This window comes from Ambystoma mexicanum, chromosome 5p (assembly GCF_040938575.1).
Source record: "Ambystoma mexicanum isolate Mex_15411 chromosome 5p, UKY_AmexF1_1, whole genome shotgun sequence".
In the NCBI taxonomy this organism is placed as follows: domain Eukaryota; kingdom Metazoa; phylum Chordata; class Amphibia; order Caudata; family Ambystomatidae; genus Ambystoma; species Ambystoma mexicanum.
In genome coordinates, this window is record NC_090930.1 from 294,831,620 (window position 1) to 294,854,071 (window position 22,452).

The window sequence follows — 22,452 nt, forward strand, 5'->3', positions numbered from 1 at the left end:
GGTGGTAAATCCTGACCAAAATGGTTTTGTAACAGGCCCCAACACCACCGCCAACCTCCGTAGGCTCCAACATGTTTTGCCTCAAACCAACCTAGACAGGGGTTCCTAAGCTCTGCTCTCCTTGGATGCCATTAAGGCATTTGACTCCATCTTCTGGGAGTTGCTGCTGGCGGTGCTCCGTGAATTCGGCTTTGGAGAGAAATTCATTAGGTGGGTCAAGGTCCTTTATACTAAACCAGGGGCACGAGTGACATCTGGACGGCTTATCTCTGCAGCTTGGGAAATACAAAGGGGCACTAGGCAGGGTTGCCCACTTTCCCCCACGCTCTACATACTTGGGCTCGAACCTATTGCCATCTATTTCAGAAAACAATGTTTTGATGCCGGCATAGGGCTGGACGGGACAGATCATATAATATCCCTGTACGCGGACGATGTTCTCCTCTATATAAGAGATCCGCACCTGAACGTCCCGACCATGCTGGAGGTCCTTGGCAACTTCGCCAAAGTATCAGCATACAATTTAGCAGAAGTAAATCCTGCCTCTTCAATTTGGGAGGCCTCAAAAGTAAACACAAAAGTAAACACATGGATGACCTGACTTCATTGGAGGTGAATTGGTGACTCACCACATTCCGCTACCTTGGAGTCAACATTTACCACACGCCTGAACTCATGCATGAAAATAACACAGCGTCAGCGCTGCCCCCTCTACGCAAGTCAATAGGGTTCTGGTCCCGACACCCCCTGTCCATGATGGAAAGGGCGTCCATCATCAAAATGATTGTTCTCCCCAGATTTCTCTACGGATTTCAAAATGTGTTCTGCTATTTTAAAAGCTCCCTTTTTCCGACTACTAGAGACGATACTTAAAGACTTCTTATGGGGGAAAGGCAGACACAAATTGGCACTATCCACGTCCGCACAGACAGGGTGGCATTCAACTCCCTGACCGGGAGAAGTATTATTTGGCAGCCCAGCTCAGCTTCGTAGCCAAATGGCTGGCTGATGAAGTCACTCCTGAAACGGCACTACTGCAGCACTCAATCGCCCCAATCCGGCTGAAGGAATTCATCTGGGCTCCCAACACCTCACTGGCGGGACCCCCTTTTTTGCCGCCCTAGGAAAACCAATATGGCTTAGAACAAAATCGCTTCTCCACCTGAAGCACGCCCATACCCCGGACATTCCGCTCCTTTCCGACTTGTGCCAGAACAGTGTCGATCTAGCGACCATTAGATATTGGGAACGGCTGGGAGTGTACACCTGGGGGGACTTATATAACAAAGGCTCCTTCTGAGACTTCTCCTCCTTACAATCTGAAGATGATATTCGCAGTGGCCAATTCCTTTGGTATCTAAAGATCCGGAAACTAGCGCAAACCAAATGGGACACTTGGCCTGAAGAGCCTGAGTCCAACCCCTTTGTGACACTCCTGTACAGTCTGGGGGAGGGATGGCGACCAGTGTCTCAAATATACTGTCACCTCATAGACAGGCCTAATCCCCGCAGCCTTGAACTAAAACTCAAAGGGGACGGAGTCCTGGGACGAGAAATGACCGATGGAGAATGGGAGAGAGCACTGGCGTTCCCTAAAGAGGTTTCTAGGAATTCAAGATTCAGATTGATCCAGCTCAACGTATTGTATCGCTCGTACCTAACACCGCACAGAATAGCGAAGATCTACGAGCAACCCCAGCCTAACTGTCCATGGTGCAACAGTGACAAAGCGGACCTAATGCACATGTTTTGGGAGTGCCTCAAGGCCCGACAACTCTGGGCCGAAGTTGAGCGAACCTGTAGGAGAGCTAGCATAACCAGGTATGAGTGGACCCCTGGAGTGTGCCTCCTAGGGACTTATCCCAGATTAGCTAAAATCAAGCACACAGTAAAGCTCATGGACCTGGCATGCATCCTCACCAAAAGGACCATTGCCATGGCATGGAAGCGACCAGATGGCCCACGCTTCCATGCATGGCGTAACGAACTGGAACGCTGGGTCGGGGCGGAGACTTCGGCCTGGGAGGAAGGCATTGCCAGGTCCCCTGAGGATGTGAGTCAGGCACTTGATGCTTGGAAGGCCCTCACAGGGGCTCTATTCCACCCCTCCAATGACGACAAACCCCCTTGAATGATTCACCCCTGTGCTTACTGACCTATTCATCACAAGACACCTGAATGGACCACCGCCTGAATATACCTGGTCCCCCCTTGTTTTGGACTCCTTCCTTTCCCTTCCCGTGTTGACCCTCTCAAAATGAACTATTTATCGACCACTTGGAGACAATTGCTGTTGTTATTGTTAAATGCTTCATGTTGAAGTTGTTTATTGTTCATTAAATGTCTTGCTTATATGGACAAATGTATTCTATGCTGCAGTTGGCACCCACTGCCACACTGCTGTTGTGCCTATTATAAATGGCAATAAAGAAATTTAAAAATAGTTTAAATAGAGTTGGCGTGTGACTCTCCTATCATTTTGTTTGGGTCCCGGCATTGATCAATCATTTCTGGCCTAGCAAGTGATGAGCTTTAGCTAGTACACGATGCAGTGTCAAGCTGGTTCAAAGTGCAAGCAAGTTCGAAGTGGTGGAAGAGCGCAGCAACCAGAGCCGTCGACTTTCCTCTTGTCCCAGGTGCAGTGAACATGGAGAAAACGGTTTGGTGGGTTAGAACAGGGGGCTTTTTCTGGTCTGGCCCTCTTCTCAATGCAAGGGTGACTCAAAGATAGGATGGTTCTGCGCAGGGTCTGATCTCCCAACTCAGGTAAATCCCATGGAGAGGAGTAGGTCCTGGTCCACAGCAGAGCTCTCACCTGATTTTCCCTGGGAGTGGTTTGGGGACAGATCTTCCTTCTGTGTTGGATGATTCATTCTTCACCTCAACCTCAAGCTGAGGGCTTGGAAAGTCCAATGAGTCCAATGAGTGCTTCAGAGCCAATCTGCGGTTTTTAAGGCTCCAAGAGTATCTGAGAGAATCTGAAGAAGGGGTGAGTGATCCCTTCTCTTAAAGGTGAAAGTCCTCAGGTAATTGGACTAAAGCTAGTCTGAGCTATTTGTGTAATCCCTGCTCCTGAATGGAGTGGACTTTGCCCTTCTGATGTCACACCAAATGTGCTTTTCTCCAGAGGAAGTGGAGGGGACAGGAAAGAGAGAGAGGGACAGTGGAAACCAAGATGGTGGAAGTCTCCTTCCATTGACCAGAGCCCTGCTGGCCTTGGTGCCAGGCATACAGCAGGCACTGTGAATCAGGATGCTGATGCAGCAGGCCACAGATACACACTATGCTTTCGGTATGAAGTTTACGAAAGAGGAATCTGATCAGCAGGTTACCCCTTCAGAGATGGAACTACCTACATAATTTAATTTTTCCATAAAACTAAAAAAAGGGCAGGTCTTTGCTCCCTTGCCAGATAGAGGTTCCTCAGAGAGGTGTTCTGATATAACAACATTTAGCTATACGGAGACGCAGAGATGCTCATACACCCCACCTGGATAGAATACGGAGGTATAGCGCCTCGCTTCCAGACAGCAATGCCAATTAACCAATCCACTAACAATTTCACCCCTCTGCATACACCTCTCAAACTCTAACCAAACACAACCACAAGCCTACAACACAGCAATCCGCACAAACGTCACTACACTACAACAACAAAACAAACCACACATAGAATCGTACAAATGCACATGACCACTGCCGACCGTAAAACACCCCAAGCCCAGCCAACGGACTTCCGGGCTGAGGCCGCCAACAGCACATCACTGCTCTCTTGCACTTTTCAAGCTTATTCCCACTAACTTACCCCCTCCCCTCCCTTTTTCAGAGCCACCAAAGCGCCAGGGGACCACTCCGGTGATGATAGTGCGCAGTACACATATCCTTTAACATTAACATTAACATATAAAATGGAATGTGAGGAAAGTGTTGCACTCTTCCGAAGTTTTCCCGTGGATGGGTGTCACTGAACGCATTGTATGTTCACTTCTTGGACGACACACGTATGGTACGGCTTGTACTCGCTGTTTTTAGTTTGAACAGTTAACTGATTCTGCGCACTTTCTAAACATACTCCCTGCCTTGTTGACCCAAGTAATGTGTTCCACATCCTTAGCTACAGCTGCCAGTGATTAACTGCCCACCGCTGGCTTCAATCCAGCACTGAGAACTGTGCTCAAATCATTTGGATAAAATGATAATTATAGAGGGACTTGATGTGGTTGCTTAGCTGACGTTTTTTATATCCAACCATAGTCTTCTTGCCGGCTTTCACGTTCCTTCTTCATCATCTTGAAATTATCAGGTTTTTCTTCAAGCAAAACCCTCAAGACCTCTGTCCCTTGTGCCGCGTTCCCACCACCCTTGACCACCGGCCTCAAGTGCTCACATGAAACTGTGTTTATTTTTTTTCTCCTCCTCAGCCCGTGGGCCTTTTTAGAGCGTGTGAGGTCGGTGGATGAGTGACTCATTTGGGGGTGTAACTAAAGAAAAGGACCCTTCTTTTAAAAAAAAGAATTCAGAGGGTCTCTGAAATATTCGGCTCGGTTTATCAATCTGGGATCTGCAGGTGGGTTGTGTTCCTAAGGTGAGAATTCCTTTTGAATTCTGTGACACCGTTAAGTGGAATGAAGTGCCTGCCCTCAAAAGAGGCGGATGCAGATAGCTCGCCCTAAGCCCACCCTAAGTGACTCATTCAATTCAAGGGAGCACGTTAACAAAACTGTAGATGACCAATGAATCGTCTGGGTCGCTCTAAAGTGCGGAGGAACCAGCACTTAAAACACTGCTTCCGAGCCCCCTTGGCAGTCTCATGACCCCTTGCTATCTGGACTAACCCTCTTTTCCCCATTGGCTGATCCTGATGTCTGTTCCTTCCCCCCAAATAGTGTTTTTTTCTATTTCTAATTCGGGCATCAACACACACACTAGAAATAAAAATAGTGCATGTTTTTGGGGGGCTCAGCCCAGATCACCTTAAAAATAGAGAAACATGTGTTCTGTCTAAAGCCTAGCTCAACCACGTCCACGCGCCCACCTGTGCTGGACAGAGAACCCCTTTTCTCTTTCCAGCAAGGGTCGGCCATCCTACACTAGAAATAGGATGGTGGTCATTTCTATTTCTAGCCTGAGCAGGTGTTCTTGATTGGCATTTCCAGTGCAGACGGCGCTGCTAGTATAATATTTGCACCGCTGCCTGGCGTAGGCCTGCCAAGACCATCTAGGGCAGTAGATTACTTCATTGTGTACTTGGCTGGATGGTAGCCTGCTCACTCTGTCGAGCAATTTCATTTTTTTTTGTCATATCCACAAAACGTTTGCCCATGACTGCTGCACAGGCTTGTCCATCCTGTACTCTCTGTGTGGGCTGTGGTAGCTGCCCGGATTAGCTTTGACTCATCTTTTGCAGTGTGTGTGTGTCACTTGTGTTAGCTGCTTGGCTTATGTTTATCTCATCTTTCGAAGTGTGTTTGTTGGTTGTGTTTTATCTTCTTGGCTTTCCTTTGTCTCATCGTTTGACATGTGTGTGTTTGGGTTGTGTTAGCTGCTCGGCGCACCTTTGTCTCATCTTTCGATGTGTGTGTGTTGGTTGTGTTAGCTGCTTGGCGCACCTTTCTCTCATTCTTCGATGTGTGTGTGTTTGGGTTGTGTCAGCTGCTTGGCTTACTTTTGTCTCATGTTTCAAAGTGTGTGTGTTTGTGTGTGTGTCCGTTGTGTTAGCTATTTGGCTTATCTTCCTCTCACCTTTCGACGTGTGTGTGTTTGGGTTGTTTTAGCTGCTTGGTGCACCTTTGTCTCATCTTTCTACGTGTGTGCAATGGTTGTGTTAGCTGCTTGGCTTACTTTTGTCTCATCTTTCGACGTGTGTGTGTGTTTCCGTTGTGTTAGCTGCTTGGCTTACCTTTGTCTCATCTTTCGAAGACTCTGTGTTGGTTGTGTTAGCTGCTTGGCGCACCTTTGTCTCATTTTTCGACGTGTGTGTTTTTGGGTTTTGTTAGCTGATTGGCCTACCTTTGTCTCATCCTTCAACGTGTGTGTTTGTGTGTGTGTGTGTGTGTGCAGCTGCCTGAAACTGCCTCTATAGAATGTTTGGGCGCTGTATGCATTAATTCCGTGGCACTCTCCCAATTGTACTGTTTTAGCAGTCCTGGTACTGCCATCCATGGTGTGACCAAGTCCCATCGTTGCGTTCCACACTGCACTCACCCTGGTGTCAGTGAGGACACCCCTGCATGGTACATCAGAAGTCAACAGATTGGGGAACTTAACTCGTAGAGGGAGAAGAAGTGAAGGCGCTTGAAGTGTCTGCAGACTTTGTGTGGGGAGCATTAGTGAGAGTTTGTTGAAGGTCAGTCAACTCCTCCACTGAATTCTGAAAATGAAGACTCCACAATTCCCTAAATACATTCCAGAACAACAGCGACGATGCACATACATACAGAGGAAATATGTCTATGACCGAATGCTGTGCCTTGCATGGCAAAACCACGTGTGTCCAACTCTCTGGTAATATTTACACATTTCATATTACTCTTTGGCAAAATGAGATTTAAGCATCATTGAAGATTCTGTATTTCAATGGTTCGCTAGTGAACAACATGAATGAAAACGTCATCACACGGGTAATTTGAACGCCTACATTTTCAGATCTGATTTTAAATTGTAATCCATTTATAAATGGTGAAATGTGGATATGTGGTCTCATTCGTAAAATTCATAAACTTGTCTTGTATCTTGATTACAGGTTTCTTTATGAATTCTAAATGCTAAATCGAAGGGGGCTCTAGTTGGGGGTGTGTGGCCTAAGAACTAGGCCACGCTCCAAACAGGAGCCCCCTCTCGCCTAAGCAGGGGCATGTGAAAGCAGGGGAGCTGGGGCTCACCGGCATTATTACCAAGGTGTGACACCACTGCGCCCCATCTCTCAGACATGCAAAGTATACCCTTTAATGGCTTTCTTTTCTTTAAACTCTGTGGAACACGCTGTGTATCCCAGCAGTTCAGTCGTAGCATGAGCATGCTGGCATTTATTCTTTGGAAATAAAAGGAAGAAATTGAAGAGAAGAAAGAAAGAAAGGTACAAAAATAACATAAACAACAATAACTGTCTCCATATGTTGGTTGTGCGTTTCAGCGCTCGTGCAGTCTGTGGATCTGGCTACGCCATCTTCCCAGGCTTTGGTTTCCACACCCACCCATCGTTCCAGCTCTCTAAGCCATGTGTTGTACTGTGGGCCAGTGGGGCGTTTCCAGGCCATTGCTATGGTCCTTTTGGTTAATACACAGGCCATGTCCATGAGTTTCATTGTGTGTTTAGATTTGGCTAGTCTGGTGTAAGTCCCCAGCAGGCATGTGCTGGGTGACCATTTGTGTCTCGTCACGCCCGCCCTTGATCGTAGCACTTTCTCATACTGTGGGCTGAATTTCTTTTTCCTAGGACCGCTACTTTATCCTATCTGACAGGTATTGTTGGTATTAGAGTCAGCTCTGTGCTAGAGTCAGCCATGAGTTTAGTTTCTAACCATCTATTTTAACATCACGGTACGTTTTGGGCCTTCTGCCACTTGTGCAGTGCACCATCAGCCCGGCCAGGTTTTCATCTTCTGAAGAGGTTTTTTCATTTAAAGTTTTTGGCATGTTGATGCTTGATACCTTCTTGCATGGTTAAAAACCACAGGCTCCTTGAGTGAAAGGTCAGTCTTCTGTGTGATGACTCTGTACTCAGAAACAGGAGGAAGGCTGGAGGGCCCGACTTTCCTATTGTGTCTGAGTAAAGAGTCATCAGGCAGCATGAACATGGAAGCCCTTTATCCGCACGGTTAAAGGGCTTTCATGCTGCCTGATTACGCTTTACTCAGAAACTATAGGAGAGCTAGGCCCTCCAGCCTTCCTCCTGTTTCTGAGTAGAGAGTCATCAGGCAGACCGTGTAGCCGAAGCCACAATCATACGGGCTGCCTACAAGTGTCAGTACTTCGGTATACAAAACAGAAAATCTGGTGCCTTTTCTTTTGTTCTAATCAGAAGTGCTGACAACTGCAGGCAGCCCTTGTAACTGTGCAACGCTTCAGCTACACAGATTGCCTGAGGTATTGACTTGGCTACGGCTAGTCATGTGTGGGTCCCGACAGGGGCCCGCTCTAGTGCCCTTTCTTGAGACTGCCGATGCTTGGCCCCGGCTAGCCCCAGCTCACTTAAATCCCTGAGTGTAAGCATTATACAACTGGTTGAAATGCACTAAACGCAGGCACACCAGAACCGCTCCGTTCTCTGTGTTGCTCACCCCACCTCTGGCATGCCCCCTATGGATGCGAGTGATTTCCTTTCTAAACCTGCATGAGTCCCTGTGCAAGTTGGGGGCTTGCACATGATCAGTGTGCTGCATTCCTTCCTTTCTAAGCAAACACTTTGAGTCACCCTGCATTCAATAATGTAATTTCATATGCTTTGTACCTGTTGGGGAGCCTTACGGCTCGACGGGGTCTCTGCCACTTTCCTGCGCTCAGCCACTAGTTTCACACTAACGGCTGCTAAGCTCATTCTCTTCTGCGCTTGTTCCTGTAGTCCTTACGAGTTCTTCTTCAGGGCATCCGGTACCAATTTCATTTTCAGAGAGAATGTCATTCATCATGTCCATTTCGTGCTCTATTTCACTTGGTTCACTGTCATCCTTGCTGGTCCCTTCTGCGCTGGTTCTGTGGTGTCTAGTATCATCCATTCTTCACTGTCTTCCCCCAGGTGTGCACTGTGAAACTCATGCTGTATTCCTTGTTTTGCAATCATCTGCTACTACACGACTCTGACCTCTCTTGACAACTCGCAGGGATTGAGTGAACCTGGTCCCATTGAATGTGTTCTTGTGATTTCATTTGATTTGACCAAGTCGCCCTCTGTAATCATGAGAGCTTTTCTGATGTCATGCCATTCCTTTCCTTTCCTGTGGGCCGTGGACATGGGCCATATCAAAGTCTTATGTCTGAAACCCGAAAAATAAAAAATAAAAAATTGTGAATCAGGAACCTCTGCAGAAAGGTCTAGAAGGATTGACGGACTTCTACGATGATCATTTCGGTTCGGGATTGACAACCAGAAATTCCGCCCCCGCCGCCCCAGCACACGTAGATTCTTGTTGGGAGCCAGAAGCACAATGACCAAGATCACCAGAGGGATGCGCACGGACAGAAACTCTGGGGCCCAGTAGTACTCAGGAGGTGATTAGGAGTGTTTGGATCGAATGATCACATCTTGCACTCAAACGACTGTTTATACCACAAAGGATCATGTGATGACCACCCCCTATTCTTGGCTTGCAAATGGGAAAAGGGACATGGTCCTCCAATGCAATCTTGAATGGTTTATTGACCAGACCGGTCATTTGGGAGGTAGTGTAGACCCATCACACACATAAAAGATAATCAATCTTAAGGACGATCAATGTGTACAAAGAGGTAGTAGTTAGGCCACTTCCCTCTGGTAGGACCCGGAACATGTATGGGTCTCATAGCACACAAACGGAGCCCAGTCCCCAGCACTTAGGGAAATCTAATGTGGGGCCTGAAAAGCAGTGGATACAATCTAAGAAGCCACCACAGTGTCAGTGAGTCAATTATCAAGAGGAGAAGGACACCTCAAAAGTTAGCTAAAGCTGCTCCACAGCGATTTGTAATTGACAGGAGAATAGCAGGAGGGAACAAGTCTCGCCTACAAGATTCATCCTGGAAAGATTCAAAGGTGGACAACAATTGATTCTGCTGAATAGACGTAATGTGATTAACCTTCTCCATAAGATCCAGCAGTTGAGACTATTTGGTTCATGGGGCATTGACAGGATATATTTTCCACAGGACAATAGAGCAGACAATAGAACAGACTATGTCCAGCTGAACTTTAAAACTAACAGTGTGGTGTCCATGATCTTATCTAAAAGTGACTCTCTAAGATAATCTTCGAAGTGGCCATGAACGGGAGCAGATTGTCCAATATGAATATGAGAAATCAGATACTGGACCATTCCATTTGGGAATCCGTAGGGCGGTAAAGATCATCGGCCCAGCCAATGGCGGAGGAAGGTGGGTGGAATTCATTGAGCCACTAATTGAGATGTCCAAAAAAGATCATCAGGATTGGTAATGGCTCTCAGACTCAGTCACGGAACAGCACTCTAGTACATATGGAAAAATCAGCAAACTTACAACTTCTGAGTTGGAATTCCCAAGGCTTTAATAGGTTCTTAGGAACCAATGGGCGACAGAACATGTTTGCTAAGTATGATTGTTTGATACGTATGATATAATTCTTTTTTTTTTTGCAGGCTTTGTGTCTAGTGCACCCCCTTATAGTTGACAGTCATACCATCTTCCAACAAATGGCAAAGAGCTGCCTGGGTGGCAGTGCATCAGGGGGTCTAGTAATAGTGGTAAAGAATTTTCTATTGCAAAAGTCTGAAGTTCTCTCTGACGGCACCTACGGCTTGTTGGCATTAAGGGTTGAATTGAAGGGGATCCGACCCCTAGGGCCAATGGTATTGGTAAACATTGGCAACAAATGCTAGATGGTTGGCTGATGATAGATTGTGGGTGGATTTCTTTCAAAACGTGGAGTCTAAAAATTACCAATGGGTCAATTGCTGGGAACATCCCACATAAACCAAGTTGGAGACTAGGCCAGAAGTCCTAATTTCTAGACTATTTTGCCATGTCCCAGACATTGTTCGACCAATGTGAAGAAATGATGTTCGAGGAGTCTGAGTTGAGTGATCACCATATGATCTCACTGAGAATGAGTGTTATGGTATCACAAACCAAACTAGGGGTTATAAATGTACCCTGGCCCATAATGAAGGAACTAGAATGCTGGGAATTCTGTGACAGCATGATTCTAGAAATGTCTAGGACCTGAAAAATGGTATGATTATAACACAAGGTTGACAACAGAGTAACCCCAAACCTGAAGGAGAGTAGATAGGCCATTTCCAGCATGTGTATACAAAGCCCATACATACGGTTGAATTTGAAGTGGCAGAAATCTCATGGGACCTGCCCATAGCAATTGAATCTAGAGAGTGGCTGATAAGGAAAATCCTCTAGCTCAAGAACCGCTGGACCAAATGCCCTATCCAATGCAGTACTAAAACGAGATTCTGTGATGTGGTCCTCAATACTATTAATCTTGTTTAGTGTCATTTTGGTTGTGAAGGTACTACCTACCTCCTAGTCGAGAGCCGTAGTCATGCCTATTTATAAAAGTGGAGATAGGTCTAGACCAGACAACAATCGACCCATCTCCTTTCTAGACAGTACAAGCAAGATATTTGTGGGCCTCGTACTGAGGGAAGTACTGGGGGAAGTGATTAACAGGGCCACTGCCAGCGGTCGACTACAGAAATATCAGACTGGCTTTTGCAAAGGATTGGGCATAAAACTTAATGCCATAGTAGTGGGCTGGCTGAAAGAAGACTCACAGACTCCTGGAAGCCTACTGGTGTTTATGGCAGCGATAGACTATACGCAGGGCTTTGACTGCATCAATAGAAATCTCTTATGATGCAAGTTAAGGGACTGGGAGATGCCAGGGAACTGCTAGCCATATTGCTTGCCCTGAATGAACACAAATTCCTACAGGTCAGATTGGATGGGAAGGGTTTTGGGTGGAGACGAGTTTACGATACGGCTTTGTCTTGGCTCTTTGCCTTTTTACTCGGTATCTGTCCAATTAGGGTGACTTTTTTGACATACTCGGACTCTGCATTCGCCTCTCATAGGATGTCATCCTTAAGCGTCCCATACCTTAGATATGCTGACGACATTCTCCTCCTAGACAAGCCCCATGTTGGCCTGCAGAGAAAACCTAATGGGGTATTAGAATATGCTTTGCTGAATGAGCTGTGTTTTAACGAAAAGAAAACTAATATCATAAGGTTCATCAGCAATACTAGAAGGAGAATGGGCTACACGTGTAGAATGGGTAAATAGTTACTGATACTGACTGAGTCCCTCACATACCTGGGCTTTGCTTTAGACGAGGCAGAAAACAAGAAATTACTCATGGCTAATGTCAAAGGCAAATCAGGCTGCTGCTCTCCAAATGAAAGAAATTAAGGCCGGCTTTTGCAGGTTCTTGCTCTCTCCCCTTTTAGCATTCCACACTATGGAAGTGGTACCAAAATGACTCTATGATACAAAGACGACAGCCAGTTTGAGAGCTATAGCCTTTGAAAAAGTTGAGTCCGAAATGGGCCTAACCTCACTAAACTGTAAAGTTGTCTGGAGAATTCTGTCTCTACAAAGAAGAGTGACGGTTCCCATGGTGGGTTCAATCTACAAAGACCTAGCTGTAATATTGAAGTCACCTATCTCAGGTTCAGTAGCCAAGTTCAAGGAAAGAGCGGAGCTGGTAGTGTCTGAAATTGAGATGTCATCAAAAGACCTCATTTATCAATGAGCGATGTGCGTACCTGACCTCCCAGTGCCCTGCTAAGAACTTTGCCGCCTTGCCAAGATGGCAGCTGCTCAATCCACCGCGAGCCCTGGTATCTGCAATGACCTACTACCGCCTTCACAGATGGTGGATTGGATGCTTCAACAGCTTGAAGAGCTTATCGGAGGGAGCCAGTAGGCAAAGTTGGTCACCTTCCAAGGCTCACGTCTAAGGCTCGACACCCCTGTCTGGGCCTGGCCAGGCGTTCATGCTGCTCTGGAGCAAAATTCCCCTCTTCTCAGGCATGCTTACAACGACCATACCTTCTGGACCATGAGAGCTTACACTGGAATCCACAAACATTGCTGTGTTCACCACGGCGCAATTCTCCACACTGGGAAGGTAAGGTGATTAGTACCTCTGTCTCGTTCTCCCTGCTCTAATGTTATGCATCCCCTATACCGCTGTGTGACTTCCTTGCCCTTTTCAATGCAGCTCTCGTCACTCGTCATTTTCCCCCTTTCGCTGCTCACTGGATAATGCCATTTATCCATACTATATGCATCAGAGCGGCCCACAGATACCTACTTCAGCCTTACTTCCTGATTAACTGCCTGTCTATTCCTATCAGGTCCTTACACCATGAGCTGCGACAGGCGCCTTATCTGCACCTTCTGTGCCTCATTTTTGGACCTTCCAAAATCTGTCCTCTCTCAGACTCCAAAGTGCCTACAAACTATTCTGTCACTGCAACTGTCAATTCCCCTACGACCTGAGTCTTTACCCTGGGGTAGCCATAAGCTTTGCTCATCGCTATCTCCATGTATTGCTACTCACCCTTCACTCTACATCACTGCAGCCGATGTAGCCCCCTTCCTCATGTGGTGAGACTTTTCTGGTATGCGCAAGCCTATGGCTGTACTGCTGGCAACTTTCCCGTAACCTACCAATCACGATTTGTGCAGCCATGTACTGCTTATGCAACTACATGCACCTCACCTATTATCATTTATGTAGCCTGGCGCTGCATTGCAACCACTTACTAAGAATAATAATAATAATATTAACATATAAAACATGATAAAAACATAATTTAACTTGTAACTCACATATAATAACTTTTGCAGCCCTGTGCTGTTCATGCAACTACCTGTACCGCACCCATTGTGACTTGTGTAGCCTTGTGCTGTGCACACAACTCACCTATAACTCATTAAAAATATTGTAATGCCATACACACTGTAACTAGTGCCCAGATACCTCAGGGCTTGATGTGCTGCTATAAATGCAAAATAACTAAATAAACCTAACGACATCAAAGGACCAGATTGAATGAGAACAATGTCCAGGATGTGAAAGTATACATTATATAAGAGCCTCTCACCCCTGGACAAACCTCTGGGAGTGATTCCTAAATATCTAAAAAAAAATCCAAAATGGCTATTGGGCATCTCAATGTTTGAGATACAAACTGGACTTGCTACCTACGGGTGAAATTTGACAAATTAGATCCTTAGAGATGAGAATGCAAACGGGCTGTGATTTATGTAAAACTGATAGGGTGTTGCAAAATAGAGACCACCTCCTTTTGGAATGTTCAGCACTGAAAGAGTTCAGTTCACTCTGGTTTGGTAGGTTTATACACAATCTTACAGTGTTGGAGGAGGTGACAATTTTCATTTGCATTCAAGCGGGGAGTAAACGGCTGTCACAATATCTGTCGTAAAGATATTATATTAAGCAGGCTTGTTTAGGTTGAGTTGGTAGTTGGGACAGTTTATTTGTCCGTTGATTATATTTTTTGCTGGTCTATGTTTTTATAAATTTTGCAAGTGGGAAATATGTTTTTTTTAAATAGGGAGATGGTCTTTGTAAAGGTTTGATTTGTTATTGATCATAGAATAAAATTGCTTTTATAGGATTGTTCAATGTGTTTTTTATTGTGAAATGACTTTTATTTAAATTTTAACTTCTTTGTTTACATGAGTAGTTTGACTATGAGCAGCCAAAAACACAATAAAAAAAACTGACCAAATAAAAGGAATGTCCAATCAGTCATAAGAAATATATACTTTAATTAAATACACCAACGTACAAATAACTTTGGAAACACACTAAACACAAATCCATGTAAAGGAAAAACAGAAGTGTTACAGAACTCTGGGCTTTCACCAGGGATGAAAAACAGGCAATGAATGCAATATGGAATTAAGTGGACCACAGGGACAGGGTCAGTTCAAACAACCTTAATTAAATTTTCGGAGGTTTGACAGCATCAAACCAGGCTGCGAGCCATACTTTGGTGTTGGTCAAAGCAAGTTCAGGTGCAGCGAGTCATGCTGAGTCAATTGGTCAGGTGACATCTACTGGGTTTGAAGAAGGAGTCTGTTGAGGTCGATTGCAGTGTTCCAGCTGTGCACTGATGTCTCACCAGGGTCTGCCTGAGGGTCGGGTCTGTATAAGCCGAGGTGTGATGGTTCAATGCAGTGACCCTGATGATTCAATGCAGGGTTAGAAGAATCACTAGTTGAGTTTATCTGCAGTGGCAAGATGCTTGTTCAAGCTGAATATGTGGCGTCCTCCGCTTACAATGGGTGCAAAGTGATGCTCTGTTGAAGGTTCAAAGTGGCAAAAGCAGCACTGGTGGGTCCCTTTGGTTTCAGTGCAGTGAACATGGTTTGAATTCTGTACAACTGGTCTGATGCAATAGAAAAGGGATCCTGACTGATCTGGCCCTCCAGATACTGTGAGACCCACTGCAGGGGCACTTGGACAGGGTGTGTCTTGTCAGGTTGAGCTCTATAAGCCTGGTGAGGGTTGGTTCAGGGTGACAGTTCCTGTCCTCAGCAAGAGTCACCCCCAATGTTCCCTGGAAGTGGGTACAGAGAAGAGCGTGTCTCCGCCTTGGAACACTCCTTCACCTCAATGGCAGAGGGCTTTGAAAGATCAACTCTCCCAATAGATGTTCAAAGCCTTCTTAAGCACTGGATTGTCCAAGAGTGAATCCAAGTAGAATTGCGAGACCTCCTCTTCTATGGGCAAAGTTCCACAGGTATTTGTACAAAAGCAAGCCTGATTTAAGGGGACCAATCCTTGTTCTTGGTACAAGTGGTATTTGCCATCTCATATCAAATCAAATGTGCTTTGTCCTAAAGCAAGCACTGACACAGGAAGGAAGGTGAGGTAGACAGAGAAAGAAGATGGTGGAAACTTTCCCCTACTTTGCCGATCTCCCTCTGTCTACAGTAACCGCACCTCCCTCTCAGAGCCGTAGCATCAAAGGCCCTTTGGTATGTAGCACCCCGGTATGAGGCTAGTCCTTCGGTGTAGTATGCCCTTTGTTTCCTGTTTCCCAGGACTGCTCCTGCTGAGGGGTCCTCTTGCTGGAGAGAGTTGTTACCCAACCTTGTAAAGGATCTAAAGAAAGCAACTTCCACTTGATCCTTCCTTGCTGGTTGCAGCAGAGATAGCCAGTCTAGAGAGAATACACACAGCCTGTCCATGACTGGCCTTGGCTCATACCAATCAGAAGTGGATGTAATAATGATCAGAAATTACCAGCCACCATTACCTTAGGTATGGCTTATATTTAAAGTTTAAAACTTCCACCAGGGTAGTACCTCTCATAATTATGTGGGTGTGAAATAGAGGTACATGTTTAAATGCAGCCTCTGTGCCGGAGTGACTTTGCTATCACCCCATCTGTCAGGAGGGCACCTGTAACCCCTAAAATGGATCTGGGCCACTGGAGAGCCGGCACTGCAAATCAGGGCAGTTATGTAGCAGGGCACAAGTATTATGCTTTTGGCATGACATTTGATGAAAGGGTGGTCTGGTTAGTAGGTCATCTTTTCTGAGATTGGATTACATGCATAATTCTATCAATACAAATCAAAAAAGCCCTGACTTTAATACCCTTGGCAAAAGGCAATCCTTCACAGGAGTGGCTCCAATCATGTTGAACTTTCTTGTTGCAATAAACTTGGTATCCCCTCACTCCTCACCAGTTTTAATGATGCTGTCGTGCTAATAAACAATTGACTTTTTAAATTGTTTACTTGTTTTTTTAATTAATTCTTCCTCTCTTATTATCATCTCTTCTCATATCCATACATGTTATTAGCACCATACAAGGAGGATAAAGGTGCTACAAAGAGCTACTAGTGCTAGAAGGTGCTAAGTGCTAAAGGTGCTAGAAGAACACCAGAAACGCTCCCTTCTGAGTCTGCTCATCCTTCCACTTGTGCAGCCCATTCATTTGTGCACGCTTTTCTTTCTGAACTCATACAAGTCCCGACATGAGTTGGGGGCTCAAATGTGATCAGGATGCCATTCTGCACCTGGGATTAATAAAACATTTACATCACTTCAGCAGTCTAGATATTTATCGAATCCCCTGGGCTTAATAACACAACAGCCTGATGTAGACCTGGACTTTTAAGTTAGAAATCACATTTTGCTTTTATTCATTTAATGACAACTTCAGACACACAAGGGATTTGATGTACATCGGTTCATGTGTGTCAAATGAAGAGTGATTATTCTATTCCATTTTCCTTAAGTATGTTATCTGTTATATTATTATTTATTATTATTATCTGGATATTGTGGATATTGTGGATATTTTATATGGCTGTTCATACTGCAATAGAATGATGTTCACATATGTTGGATAGATTACTAGTTAAGTGCTCAGTTCTGACATGAGGCCACAATGCCCTTCACTTGATCGAAGCCCATAAGCCTACTGAGCAGTCCCTCTTCCCACATGTGATAAATGTAATATTGTTAAATTGGTAACAATAACAACTGTTATTGTAGTGCTTAGAAGTGGGAGGAATACGACATGAAGAGCTAAGAACAAGCTTGAAGTAGTTGTTAAGGTTACTATTATGTTATAAATCAAAAGTATTAGGGTATGTGCACATCAACGACTATAATGCTGTTCTTAACCTTTATATTTAATACATAATACATTGATATGTAGAGTACAAGAGTACATGGTACTTTGTTTCATTTAATAATGACATATATCTAAATTTGAAGGCTCGTTTTACATAGAAACTTCCCCTGATCTAAGACTCCTTACAACAATAATACCACTCCAAAAGTGATCACACAAATACAGGCAACTTGTCTTCAGAAAAGAAACATAGCCTGCCTAGTATTGTATCATTCATATTTGACACACAATGCACAAAAATATTTGTTCATTCAAAAACAAGTGTGAATAACTGTTCTTGACAAAGTATGCAATCTATTCAAATATAAACATTAAAAATATCACTTCTTGTTGGCATTGCATCTCAAAGCAAACACAAAACATTTTAGTAACTTGCAATATGCAATTCTCTTCATTTTCTCTGACACCAACAAGTGTTGGCATCAGAGAAAATTATAGCTTTCGGATATAGCGTTCTTATTCAAGGGCTGATTCTACTCTAAATGTTGGTCATTGTTGATTTCTAACTTGAACACAGATACCGGAATACTGAGATATTGCCTGTTAGGTTATGTTTTCTTCAGGATTCATTTAGGATGGAAACTCTTTTTGAAGAGCACGCTATCTAAATTCATTTTAAGAGTCACACGAGCATTAAAGTGTAAACTTGAGATAGAAACGGAATAACAACTACCTTGCTCTGCTTGCACACCTCATTTCCACCTTCTCGCCAAACCTCCATTGTTATGCAGATGACAAACAACTCTTCTTCTAACTTCTCTCTGATCCTCTTTTTTCTTCCTCCACCATTCCTAACTGCCTATCTGCCATCCAGTCCTGCTGTACTTCCAATGACCTCTGCCTCAACACCAGCAAGACTGAGATCCTGCCTATTGGGGCTCCTGCTCCCTCTTTCTGTCCCTCACTCTGGCCATCTCCTATAGGCTCTTCCCTTCTCCTTCATATGAAGCCAAAAACCTTGGAGCCATCTTGGACTCTTCTCTTTGCTTCATCCGTCACATTCAGGACCTTGCCAAGAAGTCCCACTTTCAATTCCACCTCCTCAAAGGAATTCTTCCTTTCCTCCCTTTCCCCCAGAAGCTCAATGTCTCTAGAGCTCTGATTCTCTCTAGGCTAGACTACTGCAATAGCTTTTCCTTAATCTACCCTCTTCTTCTCTACATCCTACAGCTAATCCAGAATGGGGCTGCAATATTTATCCTTGTCCTCAAGCCCAGGGACTGCATCTCTCCAGCCCTAGAACCTCTCCACTGGCTCCCTGTTGTGGAAAGAATTAAATTCAAATCCCTCTGCATCATCCACAAGGCTGTCTGAGGCCAGGGACCACGCTATCTACAACTTGCTCTCACTAATTACTCTCCCTCCAGATGTTTATGTTCCTCCGGCACCAACTCTTTGTGTGTTCAATACTTCGCTAAACCGCAAGCTGGTGGCCGGTCCCTTTCCTCAGCAGACTCCCTCCTATGGAACAGCCTCCCCCTTCATCTTTGTCTTGAGCCCGATCCCCTCAAATTCCGGAAGCTCCTCAAGGCTTTCCTTTTCCCCTGCTCCTTCCCTTTCTCCTTCCTCTGCTAAATCCCACAGTTGCTGAGATTGGTGACGAGGGCCCTATGTGTTCTCCCGGGTCCTGGCGTTCCACACCCAATCGCCTACAGCCTCCACCCTCCACCCCTCCCAGCACTTTGCCTTGTTACCCACTGGCTTATGTCATCATAGGCCTGCACATACCCATTTAATGGTGGCTTACCACTCTACCTATGCAGTTACAGCTGCTTACTCCCAGGCACTTCCCTCTTGATACATCTAGCACTTACCAGACCACTCCCTCATCCCTCTCTTTCTCTCTGCACTTGCACATTCTGAACACTCACAAGGCCTAGTACGTCCACCTCTATCTTTCATTGGTATATTTGTTTTTTTATTCCCATGTTCCCTCCCTGTTGCCCTGTGGGCGGGTTGAAACACAATTTACTTGATGTATAATTGCCTAACAAATGCACAGGAAAATAAATACAAATAAATCAACATGTCACATTAATTGGCATCAGGAGTCCACATAAGACAGAGTCCTTTGTTCTGTGCAATGTTAACTAGAAAAATTAGATCAATATTTTATATGACATAATTATCTCGGGAAAAATAACCTTCTTAGTCCCCATTAGAGGAATAAAACACTATTCAATATTTCTCTTTTTATGTAAACTATTCTTTCTACAGGTTGATGAGTATAGCATTTCTTCATATCTATGAATCATTTTGTACACCATGTCAGAAATCCAAATATAAATTGTTCATTTTGAAACCACAGAGATTAATTAATCAGAAATTTGAGGTCAATCTATTGTAAGTATATTTCCATCAAGTTTCTGTTACAGACCAAGTCCCCGTTTAGTGGCATTGCTTTTAAAGCAGAGTCTTTCAATTCTTATTATTGGTATAACTAGTTCTTGGGACATGCATCTAAATACACAGGGGTTATTGTGCTGACTTTTGACTTGTTTCTAAAGGTCTAGGACAAGTAAGAATATGAACAGCTCCAGCCAGCTCCATCAAGTAAGCTCTGCTCCCAGTCTGTTCCTGTTTTTTCAAAGTCACTCGCAGGATATCTGGTTCTGTCTTGGAAAAGGTTTCTGAATTTGGCTACCTCTGTAGAAATGCTTCCTTAAGGAGGATTTCCATCTGGTGCATCCTGTTCAGACCACAATCAGCACTTCTCTTATTGGACATGCTTCCTTCCACTGTATTTTTTTCCAATACATTTCTCAAGTATGTTTTGCCTTAAATACTTGATAAACTCCACCCTGGCAACATCATTTGGCACAACATTTTCTGATTGGACTGGGCCTATGATAGTTTCGCTTCAATTATTGAACCCCAATTATCCTCCCCTTTATTTTGATTTGTCCAATGTATTTTGCCATCTGGCAAGCAGAGGTTTTCCCCTTCGCTCCTTCAAAAGTATGGTCAAATGTGATGGAATATATAATTCTGTTATCATTTCTGGTATGGACCTGTACCATTATTGAGATCTATTTATTCAGAATCACATGACCATTCTGAATAGTTGGACATCCTTCAAGCTCAAATAGCAGGTAAATTGAGAAACGTATTGAAATGTATGAATGTTATAATTCCGACATATTTATATATGGTGTTTATAGGTCTGTGGTGCAGAGCGCTTTGCTGATTTCAAATCTGTGTTTAGTTTTGAAATGCAGTACAATGCTCCAAAATTATAGTCTATGATATCATGATATGATTTCATTATTTGGTGATTTATTAAATTGAATCCATATACTTATTTTTTCTAAGATGTGCATCACATGTTTAAGTTCATCATTAACAGAAACATGTGCTAACCAAATGTGAGGGTTGCATGGAGAGCTGGACATCTGAAGCCTTATTTTACTAAAGAAGCAAGACTTTGGGCTTCGGGACTCCGCTGCCTATACCATCCTGGTAATACCAGGAGATTGGGCGGCGGAAAGGTAAACTGAGATTGCCAGTAAGCCGCCGGTACGCCTCCGGTACTACCACCAGTTTTCTGGCGATCTCTTAATGAGCCCCCTTGATTTTTTAACCCAGCGTCCCTCGTAAACTGTGAAGACCCATGAAAATTGAGGTTTCAAAATGTAAGGACTTTAATTGCTTGTTTTTTTTTAAGATTGGAACACATGTTCTGAATACCCCAGCTGTGTCTATTGAGCTCAGCTAATGGATGTGTTACCGATTAATGGTGCGTCCTTTCACCACTCAGCTGTCCTCTGGACCTCTTGCATTAAGAAATGAGCTTTGATAAGCACATGCCAGGTTTCAAGGATTCCAGGTGCATTGTCCATTTTAAAGTGAAATTCCAATAGAAATCCATGGTTATGTTGTAATTTTCCCTGAACAATGACTTAATGTATGCCCCATGAACCAATTTAACACAATGATAAAATACATAACTCACATTGACTGGCCATTTTCTCTTATACTATACAGTATGTGGGTCTTTGTGCAGCATAGGTGCACAAATAAACGCTGCTCAGATTAAACTTTTACATAACAAACCTTGGTTTTGTGATATTTGTAACTTATTGAGATGAAATTTCATGCAAAAGCATCTCATTAAGTAAATGTATGTTACATTTCCAACAGATGTACTTGGCAAATTGCATGGATGTCATTATTGCTTACATGTCATTCAATTTTTTTTCAGGGTCGCCATGTGAAGACTGGACAACTGGCAGCAATCAAAGTCATGAATGTTACAGAGGTGAGCGGGGGGAGGGGAATACATTTTGCAATGGCCTGTGCACCACTTGCGCACGCACTCTTATTCATGTTTGTGCTCCTGCACACGCAATCATGTTCATCTAATTTATGAAAGTCACATGGCCGGCTCAGGTGGAAGAAGGTGTAGGCGTCGGAGTTGGGCCTCTGCATAATTCTATGCCAATGCATGTTTAAAGGTATCTCTTGAATTTATTTTTTGCATTCATTGAAGAAAAATTGGGTATTATTTTCAATAGAAACGACTGAAAATGTATGTAATAACCGAGAGTGTTTGCAGTCCTAGGGTAAGGTTACAGAATAGCCTTATTTGACTGAGTTATATTTACTGCGTGGTTAAGGGGTAAGAATGATAACATATACCAAAGACACTGATTGGAGGGTATAATGATATTTTTACCTTTGATTTCCGAAGGCCAGAATTTACACATTTACAAATTAACGTTACTTTCCTATTACGTGATCCTTGCAGTAATGTAATTAAAATGTGATACTAACAGAGGAAACAAACCATGCCACGGTCAAATATGGTACCCACATATGGTGCTGCCTTTTTTCTCCTGGCATCATAGGCAGTGTGCCCATGTGTCTAGTTTGTAGAAGGGAGAACTGATTGGAAAAAGATACAATTTCAAAATTAAAATAGTGCTGCTTAAGTTAGTAAAAAGTGTGAAATAAACGTTGAATCAATGATGCTTGAGAACATGTATTTTATATGAATTGAAACTTTCTTTTTTTTCATTTAAATGATCATCCTCTGGAAAATTGGATAAGCTTCAAAATGAGGCTTGTCGCACTAATC

The 22,452-nt window shown here is 44.0% G+C and overlaps 1 protein-coding gene across 4 annotated transcripts in view; it reads left to right on the plus strand.

Moving 5' to 3' along the window:
* The window catches only part of NRK (Nik related kinase), a 1,461,188-nt gene that overhangs the window by 356,072 nt on the left and 1,082,664 nt on the right, over positions 1-22,452 (plus strand). For all 4 annotated transcript variants that reach the window (XM_069612728.1, XM_069612727.1, XM_069612725.1 and 1 more), the window contains one exon: positions 21,577-21,633. In XM_069612728.1, coding sequence (XP_069468829.1) covers positions 21,577-21,633 — 57 coding nt within the window. The remainder of the gene's footprint in view (positions 1-21,576; positions 21,634-22,452) is intronic.